Source organism: Melozone crissalis, unplaced genomic scaffold, assembly GCF_028551555.1.
Source record: "Melozone crissalis strain CALT ecotype California unplaced genomic scaffold, PUWL_Pcris_2 ptg000090l_1, whole genome shotgun sequence".
NCBI lineage: Eukaryota > Metazoa > Chordata > Aves > Passeriformes > Passerellidae > Melozone > Melozone crissalis.
The window spans coordinates 1,666,979-1,679,965 of NW_026535867.1; the positions used below are offsets into that span (position 1 = coordinate 1,666,979).

The following is a 12,987-nucleotide window of genomic DNA, read 5'->3' on the forward strand; positions in this document are numbered from 1 at the left end:
AGTGCTGGAACATGCTGGTAACATCTGCCCCAAAGCCTTCTTTTCTCAAGGCTGAACAAACCAGGATCTCTCAATTTAGCTTCTCAGTCCTTTGATTATCTTTGCAGCCATTCCCTGGATCTCCTCCAGCCTGGCCACATCTGGTTTGTTTAGTGGGCACCAAAACTGCACACAAATATTCCAGGTGTGGCTTGACCAGCACTTAGCAGAGAGCAATGATAACTCCTTTGTCCTTGTTGTGATGTCCTTGTTGGTGCAATTCAGCACATCAGTCTCCCTTTGCCACAGCAGCACACAGCTCATTTTTACTGAGCTAAATCCACCAGCACTCCCAGGTCCATTTCCACAGAGTTGCTTCAGACTGTGCTGCACTCCTCGATCATGTTCTCCCATGTGCATTTGTCCTTGAACTTCACAAGGTTCTCATCAGCCCATCCAGGACAGCTCTCCTTTCTGCAGGTTCACTTCCCCACTCAAGTTTGGCACCATCAGCAAAATTCCCGAGGGCACACTTGATCCCACCATCCAGATCACTCACAATGGTGTTAAACAGTGACCCAATATCCATCCTGGGGATTCCACTTGTAGAAGGTTTGAGAAGGAGCATTTCCCACCCTGCTCTGGGTGCTGCCCATCAGCCAAGCTCCCACATCCCTTGTCTGGATAATAACACATTGGTTTCTCTAGGAAGAGGCCAAGGAAACAGCATGGGAAGACTTGAAATGCAGCAAGACAATGTCCACCACTAGTTCCATGTACACCAAGCAGGTCCTCTGTGCTAGGAGGAAATCAGGTTTGCCAACAATGATTTGCCCTTGCTGAATCCATGCCAGCTTTTCCCAACCCTGTGCTTCATCAGGATTCACACCACAACTTTCCCTGGGACTGAGGTATTGATGGGTTGATAATTTCCTGCCTTCTTGTTTAAACCCTTCTTGAAGATGGGGCAACATGAGCCTTCTTCCAGTCTTCTGGAACATTCCCCAGTCTCCATGACTTCTCAAAGATTACAGAGAGCAGCCTCCCAGCAGTATCCAGCCAGCTCTCTTAACACCTTCAGATGGGTAATTTGTAGGGGTCAAGCTCCTGTAATAGTTTACATCCCAATAATTCCTTCAAAGACAGCAGGTCTGTGCATGGAACTGGATTTTTGTTCCCAAGGCCTGGGGCCCAAGAGTGCTGGTAAAGACAGAGGTGAAAGAAGAGCAGAGAAACTCTGGCTCAGCACTGGTTGGCAGCTAATTCACCTCTCCTGTTTAATAGTGAGGCAGCACTTTCCTCTGTTTGTGCTTGTTGTTTATGATCCTTTCCTGTAGTTTCTGACATCTCCAGCCAATCTCAAGTCCAGCTGAGCTTTTCCTTTTCTAAGTGCACCTCTGCATGCCCTGGCAATGCCCCTGTAGTTCTCAGTGGGTATTTGTTCATTTTTCTATCCCTGGTACACTCCTCTCTTGGTTTTGAGCAGACTCAGGAGCTGGCAGCTAAGACAAGGGCATCTCTTACCCACCTACTTCCCTTCCTTTTAAAGGTGATGAACTGGTGTCATGCTTCCAGAAGAGCCTTCTGCAAGAACTCCCAGCACTCACATCTCCTTTATCCACCAGGGAATCTTCCCTTGGAATCCCTCCCAACTCAGTTCTGAGCATCCAGAAGGTGGGTCTTTAAATTTCTAAAACCCTAGTACTAACCTTCAGTAGTGGTTATTTAAAACTAGTGAGTTTTCTATTTTTACTAGGTTATTTTTCAGCTGAAGCAGTTCTCCAGCCTGGTTCATCACACAGGCCCAAAGATGTTTCACTGAAACACATAAGAAGCAACAGAGTACTTAAAATTCTGATAGGTAGCAGAAAAATACCTAAAATAAAACCTTGCCTTCAATTCATTACTCTTTTTTCCTGTGCAAGTTTTCAAATCATAAGATAATGAACACAGTGCTTAAATAAAAAAATGGCAACTAGAGTGGAAGTAACAGAATACTGACCAAAAAAAATACATTTCTTGGCTCTATTTGAAAAGCTGTTGCACTGGACTTTCTGTCTAATGCTGCAAACAATACTCTGAAATTGCTCAGAATTTTAAATTTCAAAATGGAAGCAGAAATTTAAGGAAAAGCATATTCAGTCTCATAATCCAGTCTGCTTTAATAACCAATCAATAGTAAGAAGTGAATCATAATTCTCAAATGCCACTGTGAAAAAAGGAAATGACTTAAAGCCATTTTAACAAACAACAATTAATTTACCAACTTACCACAAAAGAAATTCATATGCAGACATACAGTGCTGTTTGTAATTCATCACACAATTTTAGGCACTCCTTTACAAAACTGTAAATGAGATCTTAATTCTACATCTTAATTAAATAAGCTCCTGCCATGAATGCTACACAGCAAATCCAAGAACCATAAAGGAAGGTAATTTGTCAACACAGCTCTGATGGTGATCCCTGCATCCTCTCACACTCTGCAGTGAAAGTGCCTGATAAACAATATTCTTCAACTCCCAAATATGCTTATTGGGGGTTTAGTTCATTAACATGGTATTTTAGGTAGGTAAGTAATACCTTCCTATGACTCTTTAAATACAAATAATAATATTCAGTATCAAGAGTAATACCTGAACCCCTGCCAAACTTAGACAGAGGCTCATTTTAGACATGTACCATTCAAAAAACTTTATAACGGCCATAAGCAAAATATTAAATGGCCCAACCTACTTGTGACAGAATCAGTAAACTCATCTTGAAAACAAGCTTTGAGCAGACCCCTATTTAAACAGGCCACTCTTGGAAAGAGCTTTTCCACAGAGGAATTACTCTACTATAGTTACTCCTTCAGTCTGCCTATCCATAAAGCAGAAACCTGTAATAAATATTTAAGTGTTTTTTCTTGCTTTACTGAACTTCCCTCATCCAACAAGCTCAGACTGAACTATATCAAACACAATCCCTTTCTTTCTTCATACCAAAAATGTTCTGTAAGGTACTGAGCTCATCCTCTCAGGTGCAGCTATACAAATCCTGACAGCCTTTGCAGGGCTCCATACAAGACCCACTGATTTCAATTTTGTCTGGTTTTAACTACAAATTAAGCATTCTGCAAGATTAACACTGCTAACATTTCCTACAAAGAGTCAACTGCTCTCTATAATGACACATCAAGTTTAATAAGCATCACTTCAATGTTTAATTGTGAAAACACATTATTCAAACATCATGCTTCAAACAGCACAGCTGCAGGACTCCACCAAGAAAAGGGGTTAAACTAAATCACTTACATGAGTTTTTAATGTAAAATACAAGGTAGGTATGGCACTGAATTTGTATCCATATACCTATCTGCATTCACAATGACCAGGACAGTGCTTCAGCTCCTGGAATTATCTGATCCAACCCTAAACCTGCACCCAGCTCAGTTCTGCACTCACCTCACACTCACAGCCCCTCTCCTTAACTCATTTCTGCAGAAGCTCATCCAAGCCCTCTAAGCAGTTACTGATTTTTACAAAACTATGCAAGCATTCTCCAACTACAAATATACACATTTTCTTCCCTTTCAGACTGCTGGAAATACAGCAAAATCCTTCCCATTATCCAAAAATTCTACCAGGTGAGGATCAAGAAGAACTATTTTTTTCAGTAATCTGTGAATAACCTTAGGTTTAACTGATGAACCTGCAAGGCTGGAAACCAGAACTTAATTTCTCCACAGAATATAAATTTGTCTAATTGTCAGAGGGCTAAAGAACAACAGTGGGCCATGGAATATAATTTTTCTGGCACTGGGAAGTCTTGTGACAAGTGTTAATCAGGAAAAAGTCACTTTATAGCCATAAACATTTTCCATGACTCTCTTTAATTTTGTATCATCTCACTAATGCAACGAAAACAAATGTTTCTACATGCACCAAGCTATCCAAGCATGAAACATCTACTCTTTTCTAAAATGGTATAACAAATATATGGCATAGCTTTTAGAAGATGCTTTCAACACTTACTTCAGATGGTATCAACATTTGCAGATAGTTTTACCTCTATAATTACCAAGTCCACTCAACCCACCACAGTGAACAAACAGCCCTGCAGGCTGGCAAGAGGCACAGAGCCATGCTGGAAGCACACCTGAGTGATACCAGGCACAGACAAAGCTTTGGATTGTCTGTTCCTTCTTCACATGCTGTACCTGGATTCACCCAGAGAAAATGTGAAAGCTAGAGGCCAGGAGTAGCACGATGCACCAAAGGATCAATGGTTCCATTTCTGGGATGGGATGAAAACAGTTGTGTCCCACCCTTGCACTGTTTTTCCTCACACTTTCTAAAGTTAAATAATTTATCAGAACCTCTATTCCTCAGCTGCTAAAACACAGCAGGGTTTCCCTCTCTCCTCCATCCTCAACCACTGCCCACTTTGGCTATTTGATTACTAAAGTCAGTAGGGCACAAATTACCTTAACATGATGCACATGTACCACTTAGAGGAATGGACCACTTCAGCTTAGTAGACCAGGACTTAAAAGCTACAATATGTAACAAGCATTCAACAACAACAACAAAAAAATCTTACATTATATTCCCTATTTATGGTCTGACAGTGAAGATAAAACTTGCTGAAATGCAAATGCCAACACACCAAGTCCTGCAATCCTAATTACACCTCTACAAAAGCATTTTGTTTGTGGACAGAGATCCATCCTTCTCTCTTCATTACCACATTAAAATGACAAGTGTAATGTTTCTGACTTCATCAATTTTCTTGCCTTCAGAAAGTAGTACCAACACTGTACTGTACACTTGAGGAACAGCCAAAACATTCAGGAATATATGTTTAGAGCAATAAAATCCCACTATTAATAAAAAAGTCTCAAACACTAGTTGTGAAAGTATCAACACATGCTAAGTATCTCATACTTACAGTACTGTGTAATGTCCATTTAGAAAATAAATGGTTTTAATACTGGATGAAGCACAAATACTGCAAACCTACAATCAAGTATCAGGAAACACAATCATACACACACTATGGCTGTGATTTCCAAGTACAAACATGGTACAACCAGGAACTATGGAATGTGTCACCCACTACACCTTAACTGGATCCCAGAATGCTGCACCCTATGAATACAAACTGCATACAAACGAAAAAATACTGATTTTAAAGAAATCTATGGCTCAGTTAAAATTACCCAATAAACAGACTCAAAAACGTGACTCCTTCAAAAAAAGCTAGAAAATCAGTTCCACACATAACACACATTTACAAAATTTTATCCAATTTCAACTTGCTCCACAGGACAGACAGCACACCAGATAATAAACCAGTAATAGGAAATGCAAAACACATTAACAAAAAAACAAACCTAAACATAAAGGAACAACTCAGATACAAATTTACAGAAATTGGAGAGGCTGCCCACTTCCTGGAGTGCCTTACCAAGGTCTCCTGGTACCAATTTCCAGTTTCTCAATTCCCAGTACTGCCATTATATAAGACAAACATTCTTAATTCTTTTTCAAGCAATATTTCTTTGTTTTGATGAAAATAAATCAAGCCAAAATCTTCCCAGTTATTGAAAAAAGAAAAAAAAACCACTTTACTACACTAAGATTAACCTGCTAAAATGTTTTCTTACATAATTATTTTTCAAGCAGTTTGTTATAAATAAAACTGTGTATATTTTATTATGGATTAGTAGGAAATTAACATTAATGTCAACACTGAAAGGATAAAGTCAACCTATACTAATTCACATTGTCTGAAACTATTTTTAAACAAGCAACACTAAAACTGTAAGAAAAATGAAAGAATATTGTCACTGTGCATTTATTTTGTAAGCTTCATAAAGGCACAGATAAGCACGCTGTTAATTTTGTCAACACATGTGGCCTTCACACAAAGGAAAAACCATTTTTAAAATCAGCTGGAAAACAAAAGGGCTGCTAAACCATGAGAGCTAACACAGACTAAAACATGGCATATTGTGTGGAACTACTTCATCTCTCCAAATCGACCTCAGCATCAATACTTTTAAATGGAAACATGCTTCAGTTTTTGTCCACAGGATATGACAAACTGATTAAACTCAATGAATAGGAATTAACAAGCATCTTATACCCAATACATCAGACCAGCTACATCAACCTACATCTGTATAGATGCCAATTACAGCTTATGAAACGATGGTTTGTCACTGCAATCAAGTCAACTTTGGCTAAACATCATCAAAAACAGAAAAAAAATGAAAAGGAAGAAAAAGAAGGAAATGCTTTGCAATTCACTTCCAATACAATGGACATCCTCACCCTCCCCCCTCAAGTAATCTTTAAGCTTCACCTCCTGCTAGAACGCCTTCCTGGGAGAAAGAGACATCAAGACACCAGCAGGGTTTTTGTTTTGGGGTTTTTTTCCTCCTTCACGTTAATGTTCTTGTCAACTACGGAAGCATAACAGTGAGCACTTTCTCCAGCACAAGACTGACTACGTTGGATTTCCAGCATTTCAACCAGTTTGAAAGGTGATCTCTTAATTTCCCTCCCCTCTTTCCCAAAACCACGCTAACTGCAAACTATGATTTCCAAGCTCCTTTTTCTGCAAAATAAACGCAAAATTTCTGGCAACAGAAAATTCCATTCCTTTGTCAGACACACTCACAGCGTGTACACCATTACAGGAAAGTTTCTTTTGGCTTATCACACACCCAATACATGGGGCAACATTACAATATTCCTGACCCTTAATCTATACCTTCAATAATTCATAAAATTGTACAGATCTCATGTCCTGCCTGCCCTTTTGATTTGCTACACCCAGCAGCACAGCTTGGCTCAGTTCACGATACTACAGCCCCATACATCCTACAAAGCAAAACCACCAAAAAACAGGGCACTGTAGCACAAATAGAACCCACAGCTAAATTCAAGCTCTAGACATGAAGCCCCCTCCATCCCTCAAAGAGATCCCAGTTTTGTTATTATTAAATCCTGTCAGGGTGTGGCTTTGTTACACCAAAGTTCCCACTGCAAATGCCTCCTGCAATCACCTCCAAGCCAACGCACACCTTAGTGAACCCCACCAAAAATCAGGAGTGTCTTCTTGCACCCAGGCACCAAATTTAAGCCCAGAACAGACGACTCCTGCTGCACAGGTAGCCAGGCAGGGAAGGGAGCTGTTCCCCAAATAAAACCTCCCTGAGCCTCCCCAGACAGGTACCCTGCTCCTGCCACCTCAAGCACAGGTAACCAGGGAGCACAGCCAGCACTCGCTGCCCCAGCCTGGCAGCCTCTGGAAAGGTTCAATAAATAGTAGGTGAGCTCCTCTCACGTCGAGGGGAGCACTGATAAATTCCTGCCTTTGTGAAGAATTCCTCTGGAAACATGACTCAATGGTTTTTCTTACCTGCTACACTTGCACATAAATCTCACACTGTAACGTGCTGCCTTGTAGATTCTTAAATCAGTCAGTCAGGATTTCATAATTATGTAGTCTAGGGTCTTTGTTAGCTGTTGTTGCTCCATGCACAAAAGGAAACATTTTGTTGCTATCGCTGTAAAACCTGTTAATTAACTGCACATATATTCGGCCACAGTTTCTACTATAAAAATAACTGCTACATTGAATTAAAGTGGTCTGCTAGATTAATTGTTCTAAAGCCCTCAACAGAGCATAAATTGCATAAAGCTTCACACAGAACAGGAATGAAGGAGAAAATACCTTAAAAATAGCAACTTCTTATCGGTAACAGAAACACAAGCACGTTCCTTCAAAGTAAAGAGCACAAACAAAACCGAAACTGGTTCAAACCAAGAAATTCCTCTCGAACATCTCTGCACTCAACAGCAACGTTTTAATCCGTCTACTTCCTTAAATAATCTACCTTTCTCAGAGACAAGTTTTACAAACACGCTTCGTGAGTTACTGTGCAATTCATAAACGTACAAAACACCATCTGAAAACTGAGGTGAAATAGCAAAATATTTGGTTTGCTTGGGGATTTTTTTAGTATTCACTGCATGGACTCGCAGCTTCATACAGTAAAAGGACATACATAAATATCTCTGAAAATGTATTTCAAAACCAGCAAAACGCCCTGCAACTTCAGATTCTATATACTAAAATTACAATTGACTGGCATTTTAGAAAAAGCATTACACGTAAGAAAAGCACAAAACTAATAGGCTGAATTGTTCCTTGCACTACTTAATTTTACAGTACGCAAAATAAAACTTAAACCAGGCATTTTATGTGACAGATGATCTAATGAGATGTGAAGCTTTTATTTTCTATCTGGCATCCTTAAGCTCTATCCCATACGGGTTTCAGTCTAATATTTCCGATAGCCTCAGCAGCATTCACAGAGCAGACACGAGTTCTGGTCCACCAACAGTTAATGTATATTATTTAACTGCTTTGACATGTCACTCCCCTACCTTTTTGATTAATGGGAAGAAGTGCTCTTATAAATAACTCTGAAAATCGAAAGGAAACCGCGAGATTTTTTTTTTCTTTTTAAATATAAGCAGAAAGGAAAGTGTACTCGCTTCTCCTTCCATCCCTCCCCCCTCCCCCCACGTCCTGACATTGAGCTTTTCCAATCCTGCCAGAAATAAAACACCCAAACACAAGCACAGGCCTAGGCTATCCAATTCAACACGCTTTAGAGTCAAATCTCCAGATCGACCAAAACCAGCAGCAGCAAAAAAATAATTCTCCACGATACAGTCCGGGCACAACAATGGGATGAGCAGTGTCAAACGCCAGACTACTGACAGGAACAAGGCAGGAAGCAGGAACCAGAATAGCACTGTCCCCTTTGCTTCAGCCGTGTGCCATTTCAAAAACACTTCCACTTATTCCGTAACCCGAACGTTTCCCTGGCGTGTGGTGTTTTAAGCACAGCTGGCAGACCCTCGGCCCGCACAGCCTTTGTCAGCAGCTTACGGATGGGCAGCAGAACGTGCTACAGGTTGATAAGGAGGGCACCGGCGCTGCAAAGCAGCAGGAAAGCGCCCAGAAAGAACTTGGGATGCGCAGGAGAGTTTCCCTCAGCCCTCACCGGGGGCTCCACGCTCCCCACGTTCGCTCCCGGTGTTTGTTTCGTGTTTACCTCCCCCCCCTTCTCTTTCTCCTCCCTGTCCGGCCATCTTGGGCCGACAGGAGCAGCCATTACTTAACTAAATGACAGGGCCAACAACTTTCCACAGAGACAAACACCTCTCTCCGGACACCGGGCCGGGCGGCAGCAGCCCGCGGGACGCCCCGCTCCGTGTCAAGCCGGGACGGCGGGCGGGACGCGGAGCTCGGTGAGGAGCGGGCACGCTGGATGGAGGCAGCGGGGCCCGCAGAGTAAACAAGTCACTCGGACGGGCTCCGGGAGCCGCTCAGCGCCGCGCCCGCCCCAGCCCGGACCCCGCGCTCCCTGCGGGCTCCGGCCCCGGCTCCGCTCCCGGCGGCTGGGGGCGAAAATCACGAGGGAGGGTCCGGGGAGCGGCAACGTCAGCAGCGCCGAGCGCGCCCTCCCTCCCTCGCTCTCCCCCCGCTGCCGCCTCCTCCTCCTCGTCCTCCGCCTCCCCCCCTCCGCCCCCGCGCCCCCTCCCGCGGCCCGTCCGCTCCCGGCCCCGGGTTCCGCCACTTTCCCGTCCCAGGGCTGGACGGGCACCCACATGGCCACGCTCCCCTCCCCTCGTCCCGCTCGGGGAGAATGGCGGGGGGGAGGGGGGGGTAAAAAAGGAAAGGGGCAAAGGCGGCAGCAACGCACTGAGACCCCGCGGAGGTGGCGGTGCCCCCCGCACACCCCCTGCACACACTCACCGTGCGGGCCCGGGGGTCCCGAGGGAAGGGGCGGCGGGGCCGCCTCGCTCCCCATCCCCCGTTTCCCCCCCCCTCCCCCCCATCCCCGCTCCACATCCACCCTCGCGCTTACCTTTAACAGCAAGGCCTTCGTTCTGGCGCCATCTTCATGAAGCCTCAGAAATCCGAAGAGCCGGCTGCGAGGAGGGGAGCGGGCGGGAGGGAGGGGAGAGAGAGGCACCGGCGTTAGCGAGAGTCAGCGCGGCGGGCGGGCGAGGGCAGAGCGCGGCCCGGGAGCGGCGGCGCACGGGGAGCCGCGGGCAGGGGAGTGGGGGGACACGGAGGGAGCGCGGGCCGAGCCGGGACACGGAGGCGGCCGGGGCGCAGTGGGGAGCGGGTACCTGTCGAGGCCGGATAGGGCTTCTCTCTCCTGGGCTGTCAAGCTGGCGAAGTCCTCCTCGCTCTGGCCGCTCGCTTTCCCCGCCGCCATTTTCTTTTCCTCATCACCGAAAGGAGCAGCAGAGGCGGCGGCGGCGAGCGACACTCCGCACGATTTCATGGAAACGCAGCGTAATTAACTCGCGGATCGCACCCCCCCCTCCCTGCGCGCCCCCAACACCCCCCAGCGCCGGGCGGGGCGGGGTGCCCGACACACACACACACCACAACTTTTATTACAACAACAACAGCCGGCAGGGAGGGGGAGGGAGGGATGGAGGGAGGGAGGGGAGGGGAGAGGGAGGGAGGGAGGGAGGCGGGGGGAAGCCCCGCTGCTCGGAGGAGGAGGAGGGAAGGAGGGGGGAGGGAGCCCCAGCGCTGGAGACTCGGGGGAGGAGGAGGAGGCGGCGGCTGCGGATGGCGGCGGAGCGGTGTTTACATCGCCGCTCGCCGCCGGCGGCGCGGGGAGCCGAGGTGTCGGGGAGCCGGGGGGACCCTCCCCGCCCGCCCCGCGGGTCGGGGTGTGTTTTGCCGCCCGTACAAACTTCCCCAGAGCCGCTGCCCAAAGTTGTTGTAATTGTGTCACACCGCGGACCCCGCGCGCCGCCACCGCGACCCCCCCCGTCCGGCCCCGCCCGCCCGCGTCCGCGCAGCCAATGGGCGCCGCCGCCGCGCCCCACGTGACCTTTGTTGACTTACGTCAGTCATTGCGCTCCGCCGCCGCTGCGTCCGGGTTTGGTTGGCCCTCGCCGCCCGCCTCCCCCGCCAGTCTCACGCCATTGGTCGGTAAGTGATAAGGGAGGCGGGGTTTCGGAGAGCCGCCGTTTGTGATAGGTAGAATGGGCCGTCAGTCAGACGAGCTTTTCGATTAGCGAGCACCAGCAAGTTGGGGTGCGCCTTTAAAAGCGAACGGCAGGGGAGGGGGGGAGATGTCGGGAGTGGCGGGTGCTGGGGTGGGAAGAGGAGGAGGAACGAGGGAGGGCTGCGCTCACGGGTGGAGTTGCGTAACGGGGGCTCCGGGCTGGAGGAGTGGACGCCGCTGAGGAAGGTGCCATGTCCCACCGGCGGGGGGCAGTAGGCACGTTCGCAGCCCCCCCCCGCCCCGCCTCGGGCGTGGCGCTCTTGGCACAAGCGGAAAATAGAGTTTTCTCGGAGTGGGAATGGGGCTGAAAGGGGCTGCGAGGGAGACGCTTGGTCGGCGAGCAACGGTCGCACGGAAGGGCGGGGGCCGCCCCCGCCGATGGTTTCGCCCACGCCCCCCCTACTTCCCCCGGGAGCCCGTGACAGGTGGAGCGGGCCCCGCCGGCGCGCGCGCGCGCGCCCTCGCGGCCGTCACGTGGCGCGGGCCGCCGCGCGCGTTTCGCGCGAGACGCACGGCAAGTCTCGCGATGCCTCGAGGGCCTCGGGGCGTGAGGGCGGGGAGGGCCCGGCCCGGCCGCGGCCGGAGCGGCGGGAAAAGCGCGAGGGACGGGAATGGCGACAGCGGGAATTCGGGCACTGGGCACGCCTCGCCTGTGAGTAAAGCTGTGAGCGTCTTTAGGCGCGGGAAGGGAAGAGGGTTTGCTGCTTGCTTTCCCTGCTTCGTACGGCTTAGCGCAGCTCCAGCCCGAGCTGTAGATGAAGCGCTACCTGGGCACCATAGACTGCTTTTGAGGACTTGAGAGGTCATCTCGTCCCAAACGCCTGCCATGGGCAGGGACACCTTCCCCTAGACCAGGTTGCTCCGACCTGGCGTTGAACGCTTCCAGAGATGGGACATCCACGCTTGTTCCTGTGCCTCCACACCGTCCTTGGGTTCCTCCATCCTTCCCAGCTCAACCAGGAGCCCAAGGGACCGCCTTTCTCTTTGCAGTGCCGCACAGCCAGGAGGCTTTAGAGCTTTTGAAGTAAGGTGTTCGCAGATCTCTCACTCTTGGCTCTGCTGTGGTGTGTACGGGGAGCTGAGCCCTGCTGTGGGTGTGTGAGGGCACAGCTCATTCCTGTTTTGTGGAAATGGATCAGAACGCCCTTCTGTGACAACATTGCATCACTTTTCTGATTTCTGACTAAAGCTCCATGTCTGGGCTGGCTTTTCCCATTTGAATTTCCTGCTCGATGATGACTAGGTGCTCTAAAGCAAAAGTAAAGCCCATTAGCTGCCTTTGGGAGTTCAGTGAAGAAGACCAAAGACAGCCTATGCAGTGAGTGCTGCTGCTTTCTGGTTCTCCTTTAATTGCCCCTCTTCAATCATGCTCACAACACTGAAGCCCCTTTCTGCCTCTGTAAGTGTTAAACTAATGTGTCAGTGATGTTTTTCAGGTGCATCCTCACGTGTTTTCTGGTTTTGATGGTGCAGAGACATGGCAGGAATGGAAACCTGGTCAAGGCAAAGTCTTAAATAATGCAAATGAAGGCTCAGAGTAGTGTGTCCGTGCTGCTCTTAAAAGCAGGCTCTTGTAAGGTAGCTCTGCTTTCTGATGCAAATGCAGGAAGAACAAAAAAAAGCATCTGGGTTTGATGATGTTGCATTTCTTCATAAAAGAGTCAGCAGCCAGTTTGTTGAGAATATTGGTATAAGAGACAGGCAGGTTTGAAATCCAGCTAAAACCCAAGCTATTTTTGGTTCTGGGAATGGGCCATAGTCTGTTCATAGTGGAAGCACTATGATCAAACATCTGTGTTCATCTGTATTGTCCATGGCCTCTCTGTCATGGATTTTCTCAGCAGAGTTTCCTCAGGTGCCAAAATCAGTGCCAGGAGCCTGATTGGTTGGGAATGTGCCATAAA

The 12,987-nt window shown here is 47.8% G+C and overlaps 1 protein-coding gene across 6 annotated transcripts in view; it reads right to left on the reverse strand.

The window, feature by feature from the left end:
• Positions 1 to 10,472, reverse strand: part of KDM6A (lysine demethylase 6A) — a 153,228-nt gene extending 142,756 nt beyond the window's left edge. For 2 of the 6 annotated variants that reach the window (XM_054291234.1, XM_054291235.1), the window contains exons 1-2: positions 10,185 to 10,470; positions 9,917 to 9,980 (exon numbers count right to left, since the gene is read on the reverse strand). In XM_054291234.1, coding sequence (XP_054147209.1) covers positions 9,917 to 9,980; positions 10,185 to 10,342 — 222 coding nt within the window. In that variant the 5' untranslated portion in view covers positions 10,343 to 10,470. Of the gene's footprint in view, positions 1 to 9,916; positions 9,981 to 10,184 lie in introns of all 6 variants that reach the window. The other 4 variants (XM_054291232.1, XM_054291237.1, XM_054291233.1 and 1 more) reach the window with 3 other exon arrangements.
• Between the last annotated feature and the right edge of the window lie 2,515 nt (positions 10,473 to 12,987).